A 27,101-nucleotide genomic window follows, 5' to 3' on the forward strand; every position below is an offset into this window, starting at 1 on the left:
ACAGTTGTGTAATTTAATATTTGTATTGATACTGTGATACCATTTTTCAGGGCCTTTGATTAACAAAGGTTTAACAGGATTTATTTGAAACAAATCTTTTATAGCATTATAGATGTTTATACTCAAAGATGTCCCGTTTGACCAATTCATTGCATCCTTGCTGAATAAAAGTAATTTAAAATCTTACTGACCCCCAAATTGTGCACGGTTATAAAAATATTTTATTATAATTATTTTTATTATTTGTAATGAGCCCATGTTATTTGAATGGACACACTGTTTTTATGCTGAAAAACAAGAGTTATTTGTATTGTGCTAAAATACTCACTACATCACATTAAAAATCCATTCTTGCTTTATTACAGGCCATTATTCATGGTCTTTTGTAAACATAATGAAAGGGTCTGGCACCAAGAAGTGACAGAAAAATGGATCGGAGAAAAATAGGAAAGAAAAACAGCATGAAATTTATTCTAAATATGAACATTAAGGTTTGCCATTTCTCTTCACACTCTGAAGACAGATGGAAGACCATTTCAGTTGCACAAGCACGCTTTCTTTTCAGCTCAAGCATGCCAATTTTAACATTAGCAAATAAGTAGAAACAAAGCAGAAGGAAGAAAGACCAAAGAAATGGAGAAACAGAGAAATAAAAATAGGCAAAGGAAACAGTCTGGCCAGGTATCAGAACAATCAAACAAACATGATTTGTCAAATCAGAGTCCTCAAGTCTTTATTTGCATAAGCATATCAGTAAGAAAGTAGGATAACGTTTCAGTACGTGGAAAGCATCTCAATGTGCTCCACATCTTAACACAAACTATATGTACACTCTAAAAAGTGAGGTTTCTTTTATGTACAGAAGCACTGCTTCCCGGCCCATAAAACCTACTGCATTCGAGCTCTCACGCACTGAGTCCAAGTGCAGGCAGAAACACTATGGCTGGTTAGAGAGACACAGTGATATATATCAGTCCAACATAAAAATAGACCAATCACTTGCCAGAGAGAACTTTTTGGCACACTGTACTAAAAATCATCGGCTAATCCTCAACAGAGGAAAATAGAATCTGGCGCTTCTGAATACCGCCAGAGGACTACAGTAATTTGTGGCAGTGGGTTGGTGATGTTTTTAATGCTTTGCAGATTGTCACCTTTGAACTGACGTCCTAGAGCCAAAAGACAGTTTTGCTCGGCTGGTAGACTTGATGTAGTTTCCCGCAGGTCCTCTCTGGTTCTGCCCCCTCCCTCCCTGTCGGCACTTCCCTTTAGCCTCTGGCTCGGAGTCACTGAGCTCTGCATCCGGGCAGTAACCGTCACTCTCCTGGCACGGTTTGCTGCCCCCTAGCGGCCGCTCATTGGAAACCGGTTTGGAGAATCCAGAGGACTTGCGTGCATTCTTCTCAAAAGCCCGAAGATCCTCAGTCCGTACTAAACTCACAGTGGCCTCTTTGAGGGATCGGCTAAAATGCTCAAGAGAGGTTTTGTGGAATCCACCTGACTGACTTTTCCCTGAAATCTCATTGCATGTGTCCTTTTCAGTGGGCGTCTGGCAGGAAGTGTCTCTTTGGAGTACAGGCTTGTCCATAATGCCGTTGGATTTCAATTGGCGGGTTTTCTCTGGTTCGGTCTTGCCTTTCCTATTGGACGACTGACCGTGGAGGGCAGCATGCAGAGCTAAAGGTTTGCCAGATTGCTTCACAGCCAGTGGGGGAGTCCCGCTGTCTCGTCGAATGTAGATGGAGGCTGGCAGGAGACCGTTGGCACGCTCCTCTATCCTTATCCGTCCAAGATGGAGTTGCGGTTTGCCCTGACCGATGCCTCCCTCCCCAATGTCATATACGTTTCCACTGTTATCTGGGCACAGGGGGCCATTACCAGATTTGGAGTTGGTTTTGCCATTGCCGAGCGACACTTTGGGCATTTTGAGTTTTAAGGTTATTCTAGGAGGGTGGAACAATAGGTTCTCTAAAGATGAGGACACCGGGAGCCCTGCAAATAGATGTAGAAGTTAGTCAATTATTTAGCAGTGCTGGAACGATTATAATAATTTTTTAATTCATTGGATTATTTTAGCTGTGCGAGTTTAACTTAAACTCCCTCAAGTCTAGAGTTCAAAGTTAAAAATGTAAATTAATTTTAACTACTTCTGAAATATAAAATTATTTAAAATGTATTCTAATAATAATAATAATAATAATAAAAAATAAGAGCTAATGTTTTAACCCAAAGATACAAAACCCCCCCACCAAAAATAAATAAAAACAAAACCAAATAAAAAAATAAAATAAATACAGAAAAAAGTGAGTTACCTGCAGATAACTCTTGGTTGATGAGTTTGACATGTAGATTGAAGATCTGCTCCTGAGCTTTACTCTGGGACAGCTTCAGTTTCTCTCTTCGACTCACCATGTAACACAAGTTTCTCACCTGACAAAATGACACACGTTAGATTTGTTTTCTTTCAGAAAGGATGATTTAATCTAATCAAAGGTAAAGTAACCAGTAAAAACATTTAGTGTTACAAAGCATTTATATTTCAAATAAATGCTGTTTAAAAAAACAACAACTTTCTATTCAAAGAATCCTGAAAATGTATAAAATATTAAGCAGCATGTTTTCAACCACTGATAATAAGAAACGTTACTTATGTACCAAATAATCATATTAAAATATTTAATGACGGATCATGTGACATTGAAAACTGAATAGTGGCTCAACCACAATATTAATATTAAAAAGTGATAATATTTAACAATATTCTTGTTTTACTGTATTTTGATCAAATTAATTCAGTCTTTTTGAGAATAAGACGCATCTTTCAAAAGCATATTTCTTTCATAAACATATTTTCAAAATTGACTAGTTGTGGACTTTCTTGACAACTAGCTGATGCTAAGGAAGCCCAATCAGACATTAATCAAATGTTTTTTTAAACAATTAATAAAAAGTCATTGTTTTTTAAACAGTTAAGACCTAAATTGAAGTCTTCACAAAATAGAAAGCAATAATAATAAAAAATAAAAAAAACATATGCATAAGACAGGAGACAATTGTTCACAGCAAGAAAGAGACTACTATGTTGATACTATGTATGACAACTACCGGTAGTTAAACATCTGATCCAGGTCTTTAAAAACAAAAAAAGATCTCATCCATGATGATGAGAGTACCCACCCTCTCCAGGTCCTGCCGCAGATGCATGAACATGCGCATTCGTGTGTGGATGCTGTCCTCCTGTGGCTGCAATAGCATGTTCTCTTCATCTTCTTTAGGTGGCAGCAGGGCCTTGTTAAAGTTGCTTTTCCTCTTCATCTTCCAGTACTGAAAGATAAAATCCAACAGGTTGATTGGCAGTCCAAGGTCTTGTGCCACTTCCTCAGGATGAACGAGTGTGTAGAACTCCTCCTCCAGCTCCTGAAGCTTCTGTGCCCTCAAGCCCAGTTTCTCAGTCTCAGTGGGAGGTTTATGACAGGCCGGACTCAAGCCTGCTTCTCCTGCTTTGGGTTTGCTATGCTTCAGACAGTAGGATTTGAACTTGACCTCATCACCTTCATCCAGGATGGTCTTCATCTCCAGGTTGTATTCAAAAGCACAAGTGACGTGGAAAGGGATGGTGCAGTTCTTAACCGAACACTGGAAGATGAGAGACAGCGTTTAAAAACATCAGTCTGGAAGACGAAACTAGAGTCAATATTTTGATTAGATTAATCAAATAATTTCTTAATTTAATTGGGAAATTACTTTTATTTTTTTTACATTTATAGAGGTAAATTTGGGACTTTTTAAAAACCTTTTTAACACCAAGTAAAGAGCTTTTAAGGAATAAATTGAACATAATACACTAATAAGTTCTCTAAATGTAAATGAGTTGTACAACTTTCTACTAATCTTCATTATTTTTTAACGCATTTAAAAAAAAACAAAATAGCTTACGGCATGAATATCTCTGCACCCAAACACTTTTTGCAACCCTGAGGATATTTAGATATTTGTATTGGAAAACAAGACAAATATACTAAGGGAAGATATTATTTTGGCAGTGCATGCAACATTTGATGCCATGAATTTATGAATTTAAGACCTGCTCTGATTTAAGACATTATGGTCTTAATTTGTGGAAGGGTGAATTAAGACTTTTTTACCTGTAGAAATCTGATATTAAAAAAAATTATACAAATTTTACTATATATTGCATACTAAAAAAATGCAATATATTAATTAAAAATAATATATAAATAAAAATAGTAATGTTACAACATAAACAGTGTACAGATTTTAAGAATTAATTTAATTTTTCATGAATTACTCAAATATCACTACTCGCTTGATAATTTAAATTAAATACAATAATTAGACCTACATTTTACAGCCAAAAAAAAAAGAAAAAAAAAAGAGGAAAACAAAATTACCACACTCATTCTCTTGCACTGTAAAAATTGTCACTGAAGGAAGTTCTCTTTCCCAAGTTCTTAAATCCAACTAAGCAATAATAATTTTTCAAACTGACATTATTATTACTGTGTAATTCTTGCAACCCAATTAATCAGTAGAGATGCTCATGCACTATACAGCATTACCTGTATACAGGCTCCAGTCTTGAGTTTACAGAGACTGCAGATGAGCGACCAGCGACTGGGAGGAATATGAGACACTTTGGTGATGGGTTCCATCCTCTCTGGGCATGCAATGCTCACCTAAAGAGAAATACAAATTCTCTTAAAAGACCCCATAAACTCAAAAGTGGAGTTGTGTGGCTTTTAGCCCATGTCTGTTAACTCTATGGTACTCTCAAATAAAACCAACAAATATGCTGGCATAAGGAAAGCAAGCTCAATTTCGTAATATTAGTAACAAAACAACATTTAGAGCATACAACCATAACAATAATGCTAACTCACCTCTGGTATCCAGAGGGCACAGCTTACATGAGCCCATTTAGTGCCCGCCCTGGTGGCCTTCATTGCACCCCCTCTTTTAATACACAGAAGGCACTGGGGATTGATGCCAAGCACACATGTCCTGCACAACCAGTTCCCATCTGGCACTTTCACAATGCCATAGCAGGCCTGAAACAAAATATGAGTGTGATGAGTTTTAGGATAATCTTCTTCTAGCTTACCATAATTACTACAATAAACAAATTTTAAATAAAATTTTAATAATTGCTTGTATTGTTAAAATATATACACACATACTGTTAAATTGTTAATACATTTATGTAATTTATTTTATTGTACTTTTTATTAAAAGTTATTTTATTACATTATAAATGTCTTTGTGGTTACTTTTGCATTTAATGCATCCTTGCTATACTTTTTTAAAGTATATAAGAGTATAAGTACAATCACTGCAATATTACAGGATCATATATAGGATGGTTAGACAAAAAATGTCTTCAGATGTTTTGGAGAAATGTATTTAGTGACAGTAACAAAGATCTCACCTGGTGCACACAAATGTTACACTTGTCACAAAAGACCATGTCATTGCCCTCCTCGCTGTCAGGTGAGCGACATACATCACAGATGACATCCTCATCGTACTCTATTCCCAACCCTTCCTCAGTCTCGATGGCGTGGTTCATGTTATCATGGCACTGTCTCTCCAGTGCCTCCATCACCCGCTCCATCGTCAGCTCATCCACCGGCCCGTCACCTGAATATACCATACAAAATGTACTTTATCCCCTGAAGCACATCGTGAGACCAAATCTTCAATGGAAGCATTTCCTCTCGCTTACCCATCATCCCAAGTTCTGCATTTTGCTGCTGGAGCCAGTATAGGTCCATATCGTCCAGGTCGTATCTACACATAGCCTCCGCCAGCTCCTTGATGTTGACGTAACCCGTTTCCGTAGAGTCTTGACTCCAGCATTGAATATATTTCCTTGGTTTAGTGAAGAGGACCTCCTTCGGCTTCTCTGCTATTATCCTACACGCAAAAAACCCAACTTCAGTCACATGCAAGATTTATTAATGTTTTTGTACATGTCCAAATATCTGTTTTTATTCAAAGTGACATACCTCACAGAGGGCTGAGGGATAGTGTCTGGACTAGCGAGTACTTGTACACCCTTTTCCCATTCCTGCTTCCATGTGTCCGCCAACAGGTAATAATCATCAGGAGAAATATGGTGAGAGTCTGGAAGCTTCATGGCACTGATCAAGTCTTTTCTGAACACCTACAATGAGTGATACAACCAATTTTACTGTAGAAATATCGCATTCATAGGGCTTGTGGTAAAAACGGGGAGGTTGCGTTTACCTCTGCTGGTTTCTTCTGAGCACAGGCAGGGGTGCCTGGTTTGCTTCCATACTTGTTAGAGGAAAAGGATGTCGAGGGACCTTTATGCAGCAGACAGACAACAACAGAGTGAGCCACGAATAAACATCTTTGTTCTGTATGAATCTTACATGTAGATTCAGAATTGTTTTAAGGCTCATTTTACTCACTCTCATTGTCTGAACTGTCACTGCTGCTTGAAGTCCTGAGTCGTTTCATCCTGACGTATCCTGCAAAGACAGACAGAGAAGTAGAGCTATAATACATCATACATACATCAGTACATCAACTAAACAATGTTCTGCTTAAACCATTTAGGTACAATGCTTTCACCTACACTGAAACAACAGAGCTGTTTTCACATAACAGAAGAAAAAGAAATAGCAAAAAGTAGTGGTTTGCAAGTACTAGTAGCTAAATAGCGCTAGTTAATGCTGGCAATTTACATCGGCTTATACTAGAGTCAGGCAGTTCAAAAGTGTGGGGTTGTTAACATTTATTAATGTTTTTGCAAAGTATTTTATGCTCACCAAGTCTGAATTTATTTGATAAAAAATATGAAAAAAAAACCCAGTAATATTGTGAAATATTATTATATTAATTTTATATTCAATATGAATTATATCAAACCTATTTTCTATTTTAATAATTAAAAAAAAAATTATTCCTATAATAGAAAAACAGATTTTTTTCTACATCCATTACTCCACTCTTCACTGTCACGTGGTCCTTCAGAAATCATTTTAATATGCTGATTTGGTGATTAAGAAACATTTATTATTATTATTATTATCAATGCTGAAAACAGTTGTGCTGTTCATTTTTTTGCTGGAAACTGATACATTTGCTTTAGGATTCTTTGATGAATAGAAAGTTCAAAAGAGCAGCATTTATTTGAAATAGTAAGACAAAACATTTCTGCATCCTTTCTGAATAATGTATTAATCCCCAAAAAATATCCTACTCACCCCAAACCTTTGAATGGTAGTGTAAATATTGATCTTTATTACCATGCATTGTCATTTTGGTGCATATCATAATTCTAAGAACAAAAGAACTTTTTTTTTTTCTGGATAGTTGTTAAAATAGTTACTGTGATGACGGGTGCTAGGGTGATGTCATCACTACTATGATAGCGGGAGCATGTGAAGTCTGTACAAATAACTGTTTTATGTCTCTTTACATTTGCTACTAATGTTTTTGCATTTCTGTTGACTAGGTTGTAGTTTATTAGGTTCATTATCCTTTAATGTTTATTTATAATGCAGTTTAAGATATCATGCAGTGTGTTGACTGCAGATAGGTGCACATATCAGTTGGTTATCGCAACGTGTTATCTCTGCTACTGTTCCCTTATGATATATTTTTCCCATTAACCACACAGAGACAAGTTGTAGTTATGCGTTATTATTTCAAGTCTGGATTTATCTTGCATTGTAAACAGCTACCTTGCATGCTGTGTGCTCACCATATCCTGGTCCTGTGACTCCTCAAAGGAGGAGGCGGGACTACAGCTTCCCTTTTTCTTGAGTTGGGTTAAATCATTTCTGTTAATAGGGAGGGGGCTTAACCCTTGGTGATGTAGACATGAAGAGATGTCTTATGATGTTGCTTACATTTTGCTTATGTTGAAGAATTGCATTTATGTTTTTATTGTGTATTTTTTAAGTTTAATGGTCTAAATGGTTAAATAAGCTTTTGTTTATGCTTCAAAGGTTTCTGATATTGATGCATCTGCAGTTGGTATGGTCTTAAGTGTAATCATACTGCTTAAAGTGTCTAATGTACATTTTTTTGCCTGTAGCAATTAGTTTTCTTTGGTCGTTTAAATGTCAAAGTGGACACTGAATTAAGTTCCTGTTTTTTTTTTTGTTTGTTTGTTTGATTAGTTTCATAATTCTGTTTATATATATTTTTTCCTCACTTATTGTGAATATGTATAGCCCTAGTTGTTCACTGGCATTTACTAAAAGTCCTCTTTGGATGATATCTGAGTTCTGAGCCTATCTACCATCAGCATGGGACACGTTGCGACAGTTACTATTGACCAATATAAGATTATTACAGGTTTATATTGCATATCATTACTAAATAGCAATGTGGCATTATAAATTTGATGAGTTTTAAAGGGGTGGTTGATTGCGATTTCACTTTTTTAACGTTAGTGTGTAATGTTGCTGTTTGAGCATAAACAATATTTACAAAGTTGCAGCACTGAAAGTTCAATGCAAACGGAGATATCGTCTTTTAAAATTCTGGCAGTTTAATGCCTACAAAAATGACTCGTAGGGACTACAACGAGTTACTTCCTGGGTCCGATACATCACAAACCCAGATAAACCCCGCCCCCCGGAAAACGCAGCAAAGGGGGCGAGGCCATGTTGTGCTGCTTTAGAGAAGCGGAAGAGAAGACTAGGGGTGCACATAAAAATCTATTCATAAAGGAATCGTGATTCTGTCTTCTAACGATTCTAATGGATGCAAAACTTTCAAAATCAATGTTCTAAAGCAGCGGTTCTCAATCCTGTTCCTCGTGTCCTCCTGCTCTGCATCTCTCTCTTTCATTCAGATCATCAGCTCAGTGAATACACTTATTTTCACATAGCTATGAGAAGCGTTATACATGGATGTGCGTGCGGTTGCCATACTTTATTAAATTATCAATAGAGGTTGTTTAGCCCAGGGGCGCCTGCAGGATTTCTTCCGAGGGTACACGCAGAGTTTTTATTTGTGTGTGTGTGTGGGGGGGGGGGTTGTTTTTTTTAAGTTAATTTATAAAAACGTTTGGAGCACTTTTTGTTCGTTAAATGTACGTTGTTTTGTGTTTTATTTTTTAAGTAAGGACCAAGCGGCCAGTGGCAGACAGTGAGCTGATCATAGCCTATGTTTGACCAATTTAGCCTTCTCAAATCATCACGACTTGCCTAAAACAAAATCTATAGATATAAACAGTTCAAGCATATCACAATTTTTGTTTAAATGTTTGAAGTATATAAATGTGCGCTAGGTGCATATCTAATCGCTTGTGTGAAGAGTGGAAGCTGAAGCGCACTTTGCAGGGCATGGCGGCGCCAGAGATTCTTGATAGTGGAAACCACTTAATATACACCATAATTTTTGCTCATTGTATTACTCTTACCTGTCTCTGTAAAGGGTCTACTTTTATTTGTGTGCATTCACAATATCAACAAAACGTGCTTTCATAAAATGAAAACAGAGGACGCACTTGACGTCTCGTCTTGAACAGGAGCGCATCACAATGATGAACTGAAAATCAACGAATTGAGTCACAAATATGATAAATATATCTATAGAAAGCTTTAAATTACTACGTTAAAACGAAAATTCAAATCGAAAACAAAAACTCTTTCATTATGTAATCCGTAAAGATGCATTTCTCTCTAAAGGCACGTCCAATGAGGAGATGGAGTCATTTTTCATTACCGTCTAAAATATAGAAATAAGAAAAAGCCTCAAACAGGCCCGATTATATTTTTTCGTTGCTCTGCTCTGAATATCTTAAAATTTAAAGGATTTTCTGCAAAGCAATTTTGTCTGATATGTGAATTATTTAGCCTATTTTTTAATCCATGCCGCAAATGCTTTAAAAATTACTTTATTGCATTCCAGATGATTTGAAAGAACTTTTCACTATAAAATTAAAGGTAGCTTGAATGTAAAACGTTCGTTGTATTCCCATAAAAAATAGGCTACAAATTAATTGTTGTAGTCTAACCCGATCTCATGAAAGTGTGTAGCACGATTTTGCATTTGTTAAATGAGCACTGTGCTACATCCAAAGTGATTGCACTGTACTTTCATTTTAAATCATTTTCCTTGTTTTTATTGCTGTGATTATCATTTTCTATTCTTAACTGTTTTAAAATAATTTGAAATCAATTTTATATAATTTTAAAAGTTTAAACTGAAGGCTAAAGTAAGTGCTGTGATGGTAAAGAGAATGTGGGCAAAGAAAGACAAGTGTGTTGGTTAATCAGTTTAAAGTAGGACCTCTGAGTTCTATTTGTTTGGTTTCTGGTTAGGGACTGTCTGTAAGCGGAGGGAGTGTGGGAGGGGGAGAGCGATGGACTCCCTCAGACGTGAGTGAGGGACACCAGCAGATGAAAACTGGTGTCATAATTTAGGTACACCTGTAAGTGTAAAGGTGGACAAAATGCATTCTCTAAGGCACTAAGAGCCCTAGAAGCAATTAGTGCATTTAAAGGTATAAATACAGAGAGAGAATGTGAGACGAAGGGAGGTTCTAGTCGTGAATCTCTCTACCAACTGTAAATTCGTACCATTACAGACAGGGGTACGCCCCGAGGTTTAGCGAATAGGTCAGATATGATGGTCAAAGTAAGTAGGGGGTGAAGTAGTGGAATAGTTAGGTGTTTTGGAAGGTTTTTTTCCCCGCTCATTTAGTGCGGACGAGTTTGAACAAAGCTTGAGAATATTTGTTTTTAAGTTTCTTTAAAAAAAAATTCTCTTTTTTTATTGCTGTGATCAATAATATTATTTTTTATGACCATTTTACTTTCTTTCATGTAAAGCACTTTGAATTACTATTGTGTATGAAATGTGCTATATAAATAAACTTGCCTTTCCTAAATTATGTGAATAATAATGTGTCTTTTTTTTTTTTTTTAAACGAAGTATTAACATGTTAAGACTGCAACCCATAAACACAATCAAGCCTAGAAAAAACAACAGTCAACCAACAGTTAACATGTTCAAAGGTAAATTAAAGTACCATGCAAATATGACACATGAACATGGTAATCATGCAGTACCCTGAAATAGATGTTATTACCATAGAGGGATTTCCTTTCACTGAGCAGTTTTTCACTCACCATAAAATCAAAGAGCATGCTACTGTTTTCCTCCACGGTGCTTCTTCTGCCTCTCGCTCATGCCTGAAAAGAAAGAGCAAGACTTGAAAAAAAGAACACATACTCTTCACAATCTGAATGAAAATGTGGGGCAGTAAAACAGGCGGCGGAGGGTAAGAGTACTGATAGACAGCCTGCACTGTGATTTATTATGCTCCAATACCTGACTGAGAGACCTCCTTCAATAAATATTAACCAAGCTCACTAGGAGCAATTGCAGCCAAACCACACATATGAAACTATGTACAGACATCTTAAAAGGACAACTTATAAGCAAGGCAAATTATTACAAGTGAGGATATTTCGGTTTAGATTAAATCACTCACTAGCAATTCAAACAATACCTCCTTAGTTTAACGATAAACAGAGAATTGGTAATCTAGGCATGAAGGATTCATGATTTGCATACACTTTCGTTTAAAATTTTGGGGTCAATGACTTGTTTTTGATACAAATTTATAGTTTTACTCCAATAAATGCATGCAATTGATCTAAAGAGACAGTATAAACTTTTGTTTTCAATATTGCTAATAATAAGAAATGTTTCTTGGGCACCCATTTTTTAATTTATGCCTTTAAAAAAAAAAAAAAGTAAACTTGATGTGTATAATTTCTGTGCAGAGACAACTATTGGACAACCACTAACCAATTGCGTTTAAGGAGCAGTTGTCTATTTTGTCCAAACACTTCACTTGGTTAACAAAATTCTAGTGTGATCCTTCATTATCAAACTGGTAATTATCACTAGTACCGTACAAAAGTATTTTATAAATGAGATAATCTCTATAATTTAAGTTTAAGACTTCATGCTCATTATGACTGCTGCACACTGCAATGTCTCCAGACTCAGTAAACAGAAAAAGCACCCGGAATACCTCTTCAATGTTCCATGAAGGACTTTTGACGTGGATCTAAGGCCATATTTGTGACAGTAACAGACTGGCTTTCAAACCCACAGAGGAACATCTGCTTCTGACGCACACGCTCTCCCATTCGCATAGTGCGAATGTTTTAAAAATGAAGCACTAATGAGACTGAAAAGATTGGTGTGACTTGCTCACCACATTCTTTATTAGGAGTCAGGCCGTATCTTTCATAATATAAAAGAATTAGTAGTTTAGTGTAACAAAAGTTGCACCAAATCCACTTAGAATGGGTCAGCATTGTGTGATTGACTCCTGTCTGTAAATAAGACTAATTAAAAATGTAATAGAGAGCTTTTCTCAAATTTGCTAAGTTTTAAGGCAAACGACACATTTGTTGAAAGGGGAGGCTATCTGATCTGGGTGGCCTTGCTTTGTGGTACAAAATGGCAAGACAAAACGACAGTCCTAAAACCAACCCCCACTCCTACTGCGCCATGATAAAGCACAATGCTCTGCCCAGACAGACCACCCCACACCCCAACACTAACAGATCAGCGGCTGCTGAAAGCTACTTCTCCCCCACACCGGCCTCGTGTGCCAACAACCCGTCCCATTTACTGACTCTATTAGAAATGCACTGCACAAATTATCTTTGAAATTAAATGTTGAACTGACCATTAAGAATTATACAGATTAAAGTAGTGGTGCTTTGCTAGTGAACAAATATTTTAGAAGATGTTGCTTTCATGCACTGACTTTTATCTTTCCTTCATTTCCTGTTTTTAAAGACTGACTGCACTGTGAACCAACAGTTTGAGTACAGACAGAGAAATATTTCATGGATCTGCTGAACGCATACATCTCTTCACTAAACGAATGGGTATTATGAGACTGGGAGAAGCACTACACAAAATATCTCTCCATTAACAAAATTAACTAGGCATTTTGTTTGTGAAGATTATGAACAAATTGAGAGATTATATTCGTGAATGAGAAACTACTGACAGACCAGCCGTCAGAAAGGATATTTAATTTATTCATTTTGTCAGTTGAGTCAGTCCATATGATCATACACAATAAAATTATGATGCTACTTTCTTAAAAATAAAGGTTCCTTTTTTTTGGAAGAACATGGGTTCCACAAAGACCATTTCAGGGAACGGTTCTTAAAAGAGCTATTTTTTTTCGTAAGGTGCTTTCATGTTATCAAGGTTTTGGCAATATTTTACAGGCCATCTCCAAAACGAAATCTCTTTTATATCAAGCAGCTTTCTGCTGGTCAACAGAATGAATCCAGCTGATTTTCCTGAACTTGTTGTAACATCAGTGTGGAGAAATCTTTCACTGGATTCATACTGAAATGACACAAAAATTTGCTGAACAACAGTAAATGTGACACTTGATAAATCTAAATCTTTTTACCCATTGAACCATATACCAATTAATTTGTGAAAGTGAAAGACAGTGAAAGACCCTTAATTAATTTAGGCTATTCATTTTTGACTGTGACTTGATAAAGGTATAGCTCAAAAGTTAACAAGAAAACAGAGCTTTGTTGTATTTGCATAACGATAACACCTACATAAATGACAAATAACAAATCTTTTAGCAAAATTATTCAAAAAACTCGATTCACTGAAAGCAAAATCCCTCCATCTAGTGCCCAACCTACTTCACACTGGCCTAGTGTACTAGCAAAGCTTTATTTACTGACTATTAGAAGCACTATAGAACTTACCTATCCCAAGCTACGAAAACCACAACATTTGATAATAAGTATCTTAAATGTTTACAATTTTTCTGTACTCAAATTAACCTACAAGCATGTAGATTACAGCCTGAGGCCAGGGATTTCGCGGGAAAGGGGGGGACGACGGAAGCTCGAGGAGGGCATTCCCGCATTCCAACAACAGCACTTCCGCTCCAAACTTCATTACACTGTACTCCTACTGCTTCAGAAATAACACTTAGTCATACTGATTTCGTGCCATTTTTTATTCATGTTTTTTTACACAGTGCACGCCACTTGTATGTTTTGTCGGTTTAATCATTCCTTGCACAAATGATTTAGCATTAGTGTTCTTAACGAGGAAGATTTCACAAAACTAAGTTGTTTCATTACACGGCTTATGTTCATAACATAAAAAGTTGGCGACAAAATCCAGCGAATAAATATCGAAGTGTAATTATGCAACAGCCCAGTGCCCGTTCACCAAATGCACATCGCCTCTTAGACTAGAGTCTTAGTAAAGCTAAAGCATGATGCAACGAAAAGAAACGTTTAACGAGCCCTTGTGTTATGACTGATTCCCACTCAGTTATTATTCCCATGCTGGGTCAACAGATCAACTCTGCAAGTTCACACAGCTAAATAAAGAGCGGAAGGGTAAAGAAAGCAATGCTTTACAGTAAAGTCTCACTAAACAGCACTAACGTTACTGTGTCTGTGTGTGAGCATGCTGGTGTCCTCCATTGCTGACGGCCTTGGCGCCAAACTCGAGCCGCCCTACATGACGAACCCTCTCCAGTCACTACAATACCTTATCCTGCTATTATAACACTTCCTTTGGCTATATAACACCATTCTGTGCGTGATCGCAAACTTGTAAGGCGAGGATAATGTGATCGCTGCTACCAATATTGTCCCAGTTGTCTAATATGAACGTAAAACCCTGCTCGTAAAGGATCTGTAGGAAGCAGGCCTGGATAACTGGCACACTGAGCCCCGTGTGAAGACACGAGCAGTATTGTTCGTGCTGCACCCTTACCTCACATCCAAAAATCCAGTGTTTCTGGACGATCGCACAAAGCGATAGACTCCGCAAGGCCGTCTTCAAGTCAGCAGTCCAGAGATGCGGCAAATATTCGTATTTTCGTTGTTTTTTCTTTTCTATCCCACTGTCAATATCCCAAAAGCAGAAATCACCCTCTCACCACGACACAACAGCTCTATTGTACTACCAGACCGCTGGGTCCTAAACTCCGCCTGTTCATAGCCCTACTGAGCGCCAGTGGAAACTGGAGTATTTAGCATACTTCTTTTCAGTGGTGGTTAAATATTCTTTAGTTGCCACTATGTAGGGCTGTCATGTAGGCTAGTTAATTATTACGCTTTTATAGTATATGGGCCATTCTACAGAACTGGTGCAAACCGCTGTCCCACAACCAAAAAGCGTTTAAGTATTACAATTTTGGATGTTTACTAAGATCCTTCTATTATCTATTGAAACCCACAATAATATTTTAAATATTAGAAAGCTTAATATATATATATAACATCATCATTTATTGGGTACTTTCAATTGGGAGAATGGTTGTCCCAAACCCTAACCTCTCAATTTCAACTTATGATAAGGATGTTGGAATCATTTTTTTTGTATTTTTTTCCATTGTTGTTTTTAAAAGTATATTTTTGATTCTTTTAAAAAGTGAAGTTCAAAAAAATATTTATTTAATATTTTCTTTGTAAATTATGAAACTTTGTGCAAAAAAAGTGTTCCGGATTTTCATGTCACTACCGAAACAGTACATGTTTTATTCCATTGGTTTTAACCACACCCCTACGTTTATGGTCAGAAAATATTTATGTCACTCTTTCTCATAGCTACATGGTAAGTAGATAGGTTCCATCATTTTGAGGTAAATATGTTCAAAATATGAAAAATCTGTGTAATGTTACGGAGCATCACTATCAAGCACCTTTTTTTCTGCAATTAAGCACACTTTTTTTTGTATTATACCGTAATATTATAGATTATTCCATAAAATTTAGTTTTTATATGTGTATCAGTGTTCAGAACTGTGTAGTTAACCACGTGCTAATTAGCATATTTGAGCTAGGTTCAAAAGTGTCTCAATTTGATCACAAAAAAACCCAAAGATGTCACTACCGAAACATTTGGAGTTTCGGTAGTGACATCTTTGGGTTTTTTTTGTGATCAAATTGAGACAAAGATGAAAAAACCCCAAAGATGTCACTACCGAAACTCCAAATGTTTCGGTAGTGACGTCTTTGTTTTTTTTTTGTATGTTTTCCCATTAAATTGTTACTACTGAAACAGTCACGACTGAAACATGTCATCATTGTTTCGGTAGTGATAAAACGGATCACACAGTCTTCAAATTTGGGGAAAATAAACAAAATTTTAGTACACTTATGCAATTTTTTTTGTATAATTTAGTAAAATATATTTTTTATGCACAATTGCTAGAAATGTGTACCTTGGATATTATATAATTTGGAAATGTGTACCTCGGATATATATATATAAAAAGTATCATGTTTATTTATTCATTTGTGCACATACATTGTACTTAATAAAATAAGGTCTGTGACAAGGGTCATATGACAAATATAAATTTTACTTGCAAGAATTACAACTTCTTCAGGGATGAGTTTTTGAGCTCAGCTAATCAGACAACCACTGTAGTTCTTATTTAGCAACTTGTGTAATTCATGTTGTAGAACAAACCTCACTACAAGTAATCCTCACTACATAACCAAGCCAAATTAGCCTTCCAGGTTGGCCTTCAAACTGTTGTCATGTTTCTGACATTATGTAACACTACGTAATCAGATTTGATAGTAACTCACAATCTCTTTCTATAATTAAATATGTACTCAACTCTCAAAACTATTTGCACCAGTTGATATTTGTCTTAATACATTAGTGTTGTAAGATGCAGTCTATATTTGTGTCTATTTGCAGATAAAAAGAGATGACGCATAACTTTTGAGTAAAATGAATGTATTGACAAATCACAGCTTATGTTCAACTCTACAAAATTGTCTCGTACAAATAAGAACCATTTAGAAATAAAAAAGTACACTGTGATCTCTCAAATGTACAAATAATTTTTGGTCACAGGCAAGTTGTGCTCGCTAAAACGTTCCTACAAAAATAGAGCAGTGTAAAGGAGACAACTAAAGCTCCTTTTAGTAGTACATTCAACATTTTACATTCTTATTAGAACAGTGTTACCTTAAAAACTTATATGGATGACTAATGTTATAGTTTACAATAAAAAAAATACTGAAAAAACATAGAAAATACAATTTGGAGACAAGTCAAAAGCCATGCTAACAAGAAAAGAAATTAAACACATGGCTATATGAGTAAATATATATTTCTGTTAAATATAAAAAACCTGATTCAACAATTCATGTTTTCTGGCATTTGACAAATATTTTTTACAGCTATATATTATACACAAACTAAATGACTATACAATATGTAATGAAAATATGTATACAAGCAAAGGAGAATAAAACCCAATTTCCAGCTATACATTTAGGGAAAAAACAATTCAATAAACATCTATATAATCAAATTTATTATTTTCAGCATAAGTGATAAATTGTCCACAGCAATGTTTGATTAGACTAAAGTTCCAGTTCTTGATTTTGTTCTCTATCTAAAGGCACTTGCCTTCATGATTGGTTCCAAATACCCTAACTGACTATAAGCCTGTTTCATTGGCATGAAAATGTAACATTTTTAGATCACAGAGCAAATCTGTCTGTTAAAATAGTGGTTATAAATCCCTAAAAGTGTTGAGATATCAGTGGCTTCGCATATGTAATTCCAATTCACTGAAATGACAAAATTGATAAAACCAACCAAATATAAACCCACATTAATTTGAGGTGCTCCTCTGCGCCAGTTTCACAGTCCCATCTGCATGTCAGCAAAGTTGAAAAAGTTGTCGACATCACGCGAGGACGTATTTTTGCTCTCAGAAACAAACAACTGCAGGAGAAGCAGAAGATAGCATGAGAAGCGTTAGACGATCTGAGCAAGTCCTCAATAGATAGACTTGAGAAGTAATAGCTTCCTCTTATATTTACCTTAGTCCCATTGAACACTTCATTGGCAATGGATTGACACGCCTCCACCACACCATCTCCATTCAGCTCAAGAGCAACCACTGGACCTGCAGGAACACAGATCAGTGTGTTATAAGAGACATAAATATTTGCAACTTTTTACAAGAGGCTGTACATGTTCTTATTTTGTATAACACAATGCATGACGGCACCTTTGGTGATCCACTCAGTGAGGTTTTCTGCGTTATTCTGGAACACTCGGTTCACATCCTCAGGGCGCATGGAAACCTCTTTGGTCTGAATGAGGACAAAGCCTTTGGCGGTCGCCTGCATTTAGGTGGATAAAAAAAAAACGAATGTCACAAAATGGAATGTTTTTGCAAATCAGCTTGGTTATGCACTGGTGAACAGACCAGAATTTGTGTGTTTTTTTAAATTGAGAACCATAAAAATTTAACAATAATCATCACTATAAAGTCACTGATTTCAATATGAACTCCGTAACAATAAGGTGAAACGCATGATATTTTGTCTATTTCTGTCACTTCCTCACAAATTCACTTTAACAAATCCATATTTTGCAGATGTCAAGGTATATAGCACCTTAAAACAACACGAATGTTGACCAAAGTGCCTCACAAGCAGAGCAAAATAAACACATAATAAAACAGAACCAACAAGTATTCAATCCGATAACTTAAAAGAATAATAAAAACAAAAATGTATAATGGTAAAAAAAAAATAGTAATATCCTGCTACATCCCAAAAACTACAATCCCTAGCATTTAAGAGATGCGTACAAAATAAAACCAAGTTATGAATAAGACTGAGAAAAAAGGTATAGGGTTTAATTGATGCTTTAAAGACACTTAATGTAGGAGAAGCTATGATAGTTAAGGGTAGTGTGTTCCAAAGTTTTGGAGCATAGACTGAAAAAGACTTGTCTCCTTTTGTTTTCAAACGAGATTTCGGGACATTTAATAACAGCTGGACTGAAGATCTAAGTGATCTCTGAGGAGAATAAAACGTAAATTAAAACCTTAAAATCAATTCTTTGTTTCACAGGGAGCCAATGGAGAGAGGCCTGTATAGGTGAAATGTTCCCTCTTTTTTGTCCCAGTCAGGAAACGAGCTGCAGCATTTTGGACTATCTGTAATCGTGAGAGTGATGACTGACTGATTCCAGCATACAGTAATCAAGCCTTGAGGAGATAAAAGCGTGAATAACAGTCTCCAAATCCCTAAAAGTAAGAAGAAGGGGCTTTAACTTTCGAAGTCGCTTTAGCTGGAACAAGCTGGCCCTTACCACTGAATTTATTTGTGTATCAAACTACAGATCGGAATCAAAGATGACCCCCAGATTTTTAACATAGGAGTGATTGTTTGACTGAAGATGCCCCAAGAAAGCACTGTATTTGAAAATCTGCAGTTTGGAGCCAACGGTCTTATTTTCATTCTCTGAAGAAAATTCTCATCCATCCATTCTTTAATATCCTTTACACAAGCTAGCAGAGAAAAAACCAGAATCACTACCAGAATCTAATGGTAAATAGAGCTGGGTATCATCTGCATTGATGTGATAGGAGATCTTATGACGCTCAAAGCTCAGAGCTCAACGCTCAGAGCGCAGTGGAAGCATGCAAAGGGAAAATAAAACCGGACCCAGAATCGAACCCTGTGGCACCCCACAGGTGATTGGGACAGGGAATGATGAAAATTCTCCAATTTCTACAGATATACTCCTATTTGAAAGATAAGACTCAAACCAGTCTAAGGCAGCATCACAGATGCCTACCTCATGATTTAATCTTTTTAACAGAATGCAATGGTCCGCAGTGTCAAAGGCTGCGCTTAAATCCAACAGAACAAGGACTGCACAGTTTCCAGAGTCAACTGATAACAAAATGTCATGTCACTCTTAATTGAGCAGACTCAGTACTGTGCTTAACCTTAAAAGCAGACTGAAAAGGATCTAAGGTGTTGTTAGAAATTAATTACGGTGTAAGTTGGTTTAAAAACTTTTTGCTTTTAGCAAAAAGGGCAACTTAGAATTGGGTCTATAGTTGTGAAGTTCAGAAGAATCTAGGTTTGTTTTTTTTAGCAAGGGGTGAACCACAGCATGTTTTAAACAGGATGGAACAGTGCTGATATGCAGAGAGGCATTTATAATGGAAAGTACACTAGATAAAACAACATCCAATACCTCCTTAAATAGGATAGCAGGAATAGTATCAAGAGAACAAGTGGTTAATTTCATATTAGAAATCACAGCCAGCAAATCAGAGTGAGATATAGTCTGAAAAACAGACAGGCTAGAAGAACTAATCTGTAAATTATAACAACTTTGTATGAGGATTCCTAATACCAGAGGACAAGGATAGTTTAGGTAAAATATAGGTATTGCTGTAGTTGAAATAAACATTTCTTTTTATTGCACATTGTTGTGTTTATGTGTTAATACGAGATTAATATCTCTTATGTATGGGCAGTCGTGGCCTAATGGATAGAGAGTTGGACTTGTAACCCAAAGGTCATGGGTTTGGGTCTCGGGTCCGGCAGGGATTGTAGGTGGGGTGAGGGAATAACCAACACTCTCTCCATCCTCAATACCTTGAGCAAGGTACCAACCCCCAACTGCTCCATGGGCGCTGCAGCGTTGGCTGCCCACTGTTCCGGTTACCAAAAGCAGGATGGGCTAAACAGGAAGGGCTCTGCCACATGGTTGTAAGGGTCTAATTTGACAATTCACAGTATAATAGCTTCAGCCATAGTTAACAAATCCAATTCAAATTAATTTGCTCTGTGGCTTCTTGCCATGAATCCAAATAAATATGAATATGATAAATATTCATTATAAATATGAAACAGTTTTATGCAGACTGCAAGAAAAATTATAATAATTGTGTACTTGAAAGAACCACTGATTTTGTTCATTCCTGCATTTAGCTTAGAACCCATTATTAAAAACATTTACATCCATGAAGTATTATGTATTAAGTATTAAATGCAGAGCACAAATTCTGAGTATGGGTCACCATACTTGGCCACACACCACTTCCCTTCCCTTTTTTAGATGTTCAAGTCATCATTTTGCTATAGAAACAGGCAGATGGAGTAATACACCAATGGCAGAGAGAATCTGTAGTTATTGTAAATTAACATCAAATATTTCTGTGATAGAAGATGAGAAGCATTTTTTGTACGATTGTTCCTTGTATGTGGATTTGCGTAAGAAATACTTAGGTGAGCTTGTGCTTGTTGGTGATGTTTGTATTGATGTGTCAAGTGCTTGTAATTCGGGATATGCATGGACATTGGCATTGTATATATACCATGGAATGAAGAAAAGATTATCTGCCATGTTATTATGATTTTGTGGAACTATGTGCCGAGAGGCCATGTATTCCTGGAATAAATTTGAAACTTGATATTAATGTTTCCTGTTTTACCATTCTAAAATGATTTTACAATATAATACTTCATGGATGTAAATGTTTTTAATAATGGGTTCTAAGCAAAATGCAGGAATGAACAAAATCAGTGGTTCTTTCAAGTACACGATTATAATTTTTCTTGCAGTCTGCATAAGTGTTTCATATTTATAACATTTGGATTCATGGCAAGAAGCCACAGAGCAAAATCATTTGAATTGGATTTGTTAACTATGTCTATGGCTGAAGCTATTATACTGTGAATTGTCAAATCAGACCCTTACAACCATGTGGCAGAGCCCTTCCTGTTTAGCCCATCCTGCTTTTGGTAACAAAATAATAGAACAAACTAAGATTCCCACAAACAAAGATATTTTCAGACAGTCAGTCTCTTCCTTAACTTCTGCAAGTGCATGCACTAGAACTAATATAGAGCCTTTTTTGGAGTCAAAACACGCAGGCAGCATCTGTTACAAAAATAAAAAAATAGATAAATGTTACAAATTTAAGTGAAGCGGGAAATGGTATACATCCCCTTTTCTATTTATATAGGTGGAGTGACTAAAGAAAGCTGATTTCATTTCCCAGTTAACATAAAAAACTTGCTGTGAACAACATTTTTCAATTAGACGCTAAACTGAGTAATAAACCACAGAAATGCCACATTAGGCATTTCTGGCATAAAGAAATGCCACATTAGGAAATGTTGACTCATTCTGAATAACTTTCCTGGTTGAGAAACCTCAAGTTTGTAACAAAGATGAACAAATATGCTACACATAATGCCAGTTTCTGGAATGCCCATTGTCCCAATTATTAATGACAATTCTACAGCATCAACTCTATCAAACGAGTTCTAACCTCATCAATAAGCTTGCGTGCGTTAGCAGTGGTGTAGTCTCCAGCGAAAAAGACAAACAGGCAGGACTCTTCGCTCTCAGTACGGCGCCCTCCTTTGGTCAGTGGCACTATGCTCCGACTTGCTTCAGTAGAGATTCTCACAGACTTGAATTCTGACTCGGGATCTGGTAGAGGCACACAATCCAGGACAACAGCATCTTCTGGTAGGAGACTCCAATTGGTTTCTCCAGAGACAGGTGTGAAGTCATGAATATTGCTCCAGTTGTTGTTAAAGATGCTGAGGCCAGCATCTTTAAAGTGGAAAGCCAGCTCGGGGTAGTAGTACTGGAAGCAGCCAAACTTCATGCCTGTTGAAGACTCAATGATGGGTTGGGTGGCGCAGCACAAAAAGACATCCATTTTCTTGCAGTCTCTGGTGCGGAACTGCTGGCAGGCCACCACACACTTGATATCTTTGCAGTCTCTAAAGAACACGCTGCCTTTGACCGGACCTAACATAATACGGCAGTTCACGCAGTCGTCAATGGTAATGGTTGCCGAATGGTCGAATACGTAGATGTTACAGTTCTCACAATCCTGAATGACAAACTGCTGGCCATTAAGTTTGCCTGGCAACCGGCCCACTATCTCATTCTTGAGGCCTGTCAGCATGAAGTCTTTTGGGTCAACCTGCAAAAAAATGTGCAAACATGTTAATAAATGGAGAACTTATAAAAGCAATAAAACCATTATCAGCTATCTTTGCTCTCTGGTTCCCCTCACACTCTTGTAACAGGACGTTCCCTCCCTCAAAATGTGTGTTTATTAGTTAGAGACATTATGCTTTTGTCTAAAAAAAGCTAATTCTGTTGTAGTTAACTATACTTTAGAACAAACCCTAAGTATTAATTAACACTATAAAGCCTACTGTATCATATTTGATACAATAATTTCTAAGGCCTCTAAATTATTAGCTTGATCAAAACTTTGCTAAAAAACTCTGTTGTACACTATATTCTACTTTCCTTCTGCCCTCTGATTGATAGTTCACACTTTTTATCAAGTAAAATACTTTTTTTGTAATATTCTTAAATTCTTCACCTTCAGGTTGTGGTACATATGTCTTTTTGCTTAAATTTTTTTTAATGATTTTTATAATGAAACATGAGAATAGCTTTTGTATTGTTATTAATGTTTCAAGATGAACATATAAAGGACTCCAGCAACTTTGTTTACTTGATTATAAATACATCAAATTTAGAAAAACTTGTTAGAAAGTATCAAATGTGATACAACAGGCTTCTGAGGAACATTTTGTTTATCTTACAATAATCATTGTATTGCATTGCATTTTATGTTGCATTATATTACATGCCCACTAAAATTAAAACTACAGAGCTCGGAACATAAATCTAAGCATTTAAAAATCAGCCATATTATTGGGAGATAGAGCGACAACTTATATGCATTTCATGCAAGTATTCTGTTATCTTGTTATAAAATTCTTGTTGATTTACATTACAAGCCATCAGAATTTCATCTTAATTTTTAGCCACATAAATAACAACATCTGCACCCAAATACAAAATGGAAACAACAACACCTAACAACCACTTAAAACACCCTAACAGAACCTTACAAAAAATAACTCTTGAGTTTACAGAATTTAAGTAATGTGATTAAATGGAAGTAGTAACAAATCTTTTCCACTGTATGGTGACATATTAGAGAGTAGAGGATTGTAGAAAAAAATGTAAGGCAGGAGGCTTGTTCTATATATCGCCTGGCTGTCATTCTAATAAAATCTATATCATGTATTTAGACAACATATATGGCGAATTTTCACTTCACAGACCTAAAACAGTTATAGAGAACTCACCAAAGAACCCATTGTTTGAAAATACTAATTCCCTGTCAGGTTTTAGGACTAAAAACCGAACAGAGCTATCAATTTTGAGTAGTTTTATAAAAATACTATATGTGACCCTAGACCAAAAAACCAGTCATAATAAGGGTACATTTTTTGAAACTGAGATTTATACATTATCATCAATGCTTAATAAATAAGCTTTCCATTGATGTATAACCATATATGTTAGGACAGGACAATATTTGGCCGAGATATAGCTATTTGAAAATCTGGAATCTGAGGGTGCAAAGAAATCTAAATATTGAGAAACCTGCCTTTTGTCCAAATGAATTTCTTAATGCATATTACTAATCAAAAATTAAGTTTTGATATATTTATGGTAGGATAATTACAAAATATCTTCATGGATCTTTACTTAATATCCTAATGATTTTTGGCATAAAAGAAACATTTATAATTTTGACCCATACAATGTATTATTGGCTATTGCTACAAATATTCCCGTGCTACTTACATGGATTTGTGGTCCAGGGTCACATATTAATTTTTTTTTTTAATATTTATCTTGTGGGGCCAATTGGACGTTTGCTGATTAGATCAGACTCTGCCTTTGACAGATCATTAGACAAAACTCAAACTGACAAACTGTTGGACAGTGACTTGTCTCGTGAATTCATTGCCTTTCAATCTACACTTGAAAGCATCGACCAGGGCAATATTTCAACATAAAATATTTATACTTCCGGACACTTAAATGCTCTCAAAGCTTTGTAATGGGGTTGCGGTCGGAGGGGCAGACACTCCCACCATTATTACTCACTTTCTTCCTCCCTCTGATACAATGTCATACATGTTGATGGCGACACCACTTATGTGGTAATCCTTAACACAGCGTTATCTGTCCAAGCACCAGGCAAACAAGTTACGTGCTCTGACTTTAAGCCGATAATAAGCTCTGTCTATAATTTACCACGGCATCTGAAAACCTATAACCGCCGAGAGACACTGGTAGGTATCGATGGTGAGTCGAAAGCAGCAGAGGAAAACACCGAGAGAAACGACACAAGAGGGGCCAAACCCTTCGCTAGCGTGATTACGCATGTTGTGAACTGCATAAAATGGGCTTAATGTGAATTGAGCTAACGCACATAACAATAGCTATTTCTGACGGACTCTGGTTGAAGTGTATCATTCCTAAAGCAATTATGCAACATAATATATTGTATAGTAACGTTACAGTCTAGAGCACAGAAACGGGTTATAATGCAGGGTCGTACCTTTTCTCGTTTGTCCCAGCTGTATTGCTTGGGAGCCTCCTGGTTGCTGTTGCTGCCCAGCGCAGTATTGTTGGTTTCTGGGAGGTCATTGCCCGTAGCGCTCTCGTCCCCATCGGGCAAAGCAGAGTCTTTTTTAGGAGATTTTCTCCTCGATATTTTGGAGAAGAAACACCCCATTTATGGACGATATGTCAGCGCGTCCCTCCTGTTGTAAATGCCACGCGTTTCTGAAATAGTCCCGATCAGCCGCAGTAGCACTGCTTCTCTCTCGCCCTCCCCAGAAAGTAATCAAGAACACGCAACCTGTGCGCTTCCAGTTTCTTTGGCCCTCGAGTCAGCCAATCACTACAGCGCACCGCGTTACTAGGCAACAGCGAACAGTAGTAGGTGGGGGATGTTACCAATATTTGACCCCTGGCATTTGTAAATAAACCATTTAAACGTTCGTGCTTTGCGTAAACTCATCTCGGCACGTGAATTATAATATTTGTGCACTCGGATACACTGTTTGTATTTTTGTATACATATACATGTGTGTATCATCATGTCCCATTATTGGTGTAAGATGACCCTCTTTTTGTTTTGCTCTTATTGGCAACCTTTAAAAAAAAAAGAAAAAAGAAGCGAATACAACTTGTCACTACATTGACAACCTTTTGACAGCCGGTTTGTGCTTCTAAATAAATAACACTCAAATACATAAATTCTAAATATTTTAAGATATTGCTATGATGTTTAAGTGCTTTTTTTTTTATTAAGAAAGAAAGGCAAGTAACTTTGCAGCTTGTTGAGTGAATTGTCCAGAATGAATGAATGAATGATGCATTTATATAGCGCTTTATTGTGTATTACCGTACACCCAAAGCGCTTTACAATCATGTGGGGGGGGTCTCTCCTCCACCACCAGTGTGCAGCATCCACTTGGATGATGCGAAGGCAGCCACAGTACAACGGCGCCAGTGCGCTCACCACACACCAGTTACAGGTGGAGAGGAGAGAGAGTCAATGCAGTAATTGAACTGCAGAAATGCAGTAAGATGCTAAATGTTGTGTGTGTTTTATATCATTTCCATTGAGGAATTGTACATTACATAATCAGCACTCATTTCAAACAAATAATATTACTGTGAAAATAAAATGTGGAAGAAGTAGCCTACAGATTTCAGTTACTCGCTTATGTGTTAGCCAAGAAAATGTAAAGATTTTAGCTAAAAACTTTTATGTAAAACAGTCAACTTTTTTTTGTGAAATGTGGTTTGACAGAGCAAAATTTCAATCTCACTTAAAAGATTAACATAAAAAGTAATTTGGGCTTTATGGTGTGTGACTCATCATTTACACATAAATGTATATTAAATATAGGCCTACATGTGACATACAAAGCAAGCACATCAGTATTGCACTTGGCTGTTCAACTGTTGTGTAACAAGCAACATAATGTTCTTTGGTAAACTGCATACATGAACTCATCTGTGTGATGCATGTCAACTGATAACAAATTATAATTACTGTTAATTAAATAAATAGCATTTGATAATACATAATAATAACATGCAGACTTTAGAAATATATATATTTTTTTCAAGAAGCAGAAAGAAATCTTTCAGAACTGATTGTCAAAAGGCTGCTGTCTAAAGCACTGACAAAATTCTGGAAACTTTTTCTAAACTGACCTACACTTGCAAACTCTGCGTAAGTGTAAATGACTTTTGAATCTAAAACGTGTGATTCTTTTTGGGTTATATAGTTATTGCTGTACTACAAAGATAGTTTTAAACATGTACTTCTCAGAACCAGAAAATGATGACTTTCC

General features: G+C 36.4%; 2 protein-coding genes across 2 annotated transcripts; both read right to left on the reverse strand.

Moving 5' to 3' along the window:
* Positions 1 to 339: 339 nt before the first annotated feature.
* Positions 340 to 15,020, reverse strand: LOC306844747 (protein Jade-3-like). The gene is made up of 12 exons (XM_079377115.1): positions 14,812 to 15,020; positions 11,139 to 11,201; positions 6,456 to 6,515; positions 6,268 to 6,347; positions 6,027 to 6,184; positions 5,744 to 5,934; positions 5,447 to 5,658; positions 4,902 to 5,069; positions 4,581 to 4,697; positions 3,178 to 3,636; positions 2,313 to 2,430; positions 340 to 1,992 (listed from the first exon to the last, which is right to left on the reverse strand). Exons 3-12 carry the CDS (start codon positions 6,502 to 6,504, stop codon positions 1,151 to 1,153), a joined length of 2,394 nt encoding a protein of 797 aa, XP_079233241.1. The 5' UTR covers positions 6,505 to 6,515; positions 11,139 to 11,201; positions 14,812 to 15,020; the 3' UTR covers positions 340 to 1,150.
* A 1,757-nt stretch (positions 15,021 to 16,777) lies between these two features.
* Positions 16,778 to 25,574, reverse strand: LOC306844686 (protein XRP2). The gene is made up of 5 exons (XM_079377000.1): positions 25,289 to 25,574; positions 22,163 to 22,831; positions 18,083 to 18,197; positions 17,892 to 17,977; positions 16,778 to 17,793 (listed from the first exon to the last, which is right to left on the reverse strand). Exons 1-5 carry the CDS (start codon positions 25,463 to 25,465, stop codon positions 17,710 to 17,712), a joined length of 1,131 nt encoding a protein of 376 aa, XP_079233126.1. The 5' UTR covers positions 25,466 to 25,574; the 3' UTR covers positions 16,778 to 17,709.
* Positions 25,575 to 27,101: the final 1,527 nt, after the last annotated feature.

This window comes from Barbus barbus (assembly GCF_936440315.1).
Source record: "Barbus barbus genome assembly, chromosome: 25".
Classification (NCBI taxonomy): Eukaryota; Metazoa; Chordata; class Actinopteri; order Cypriniformes; family Cyprinidae; genus Barbus; species Barbus barbus.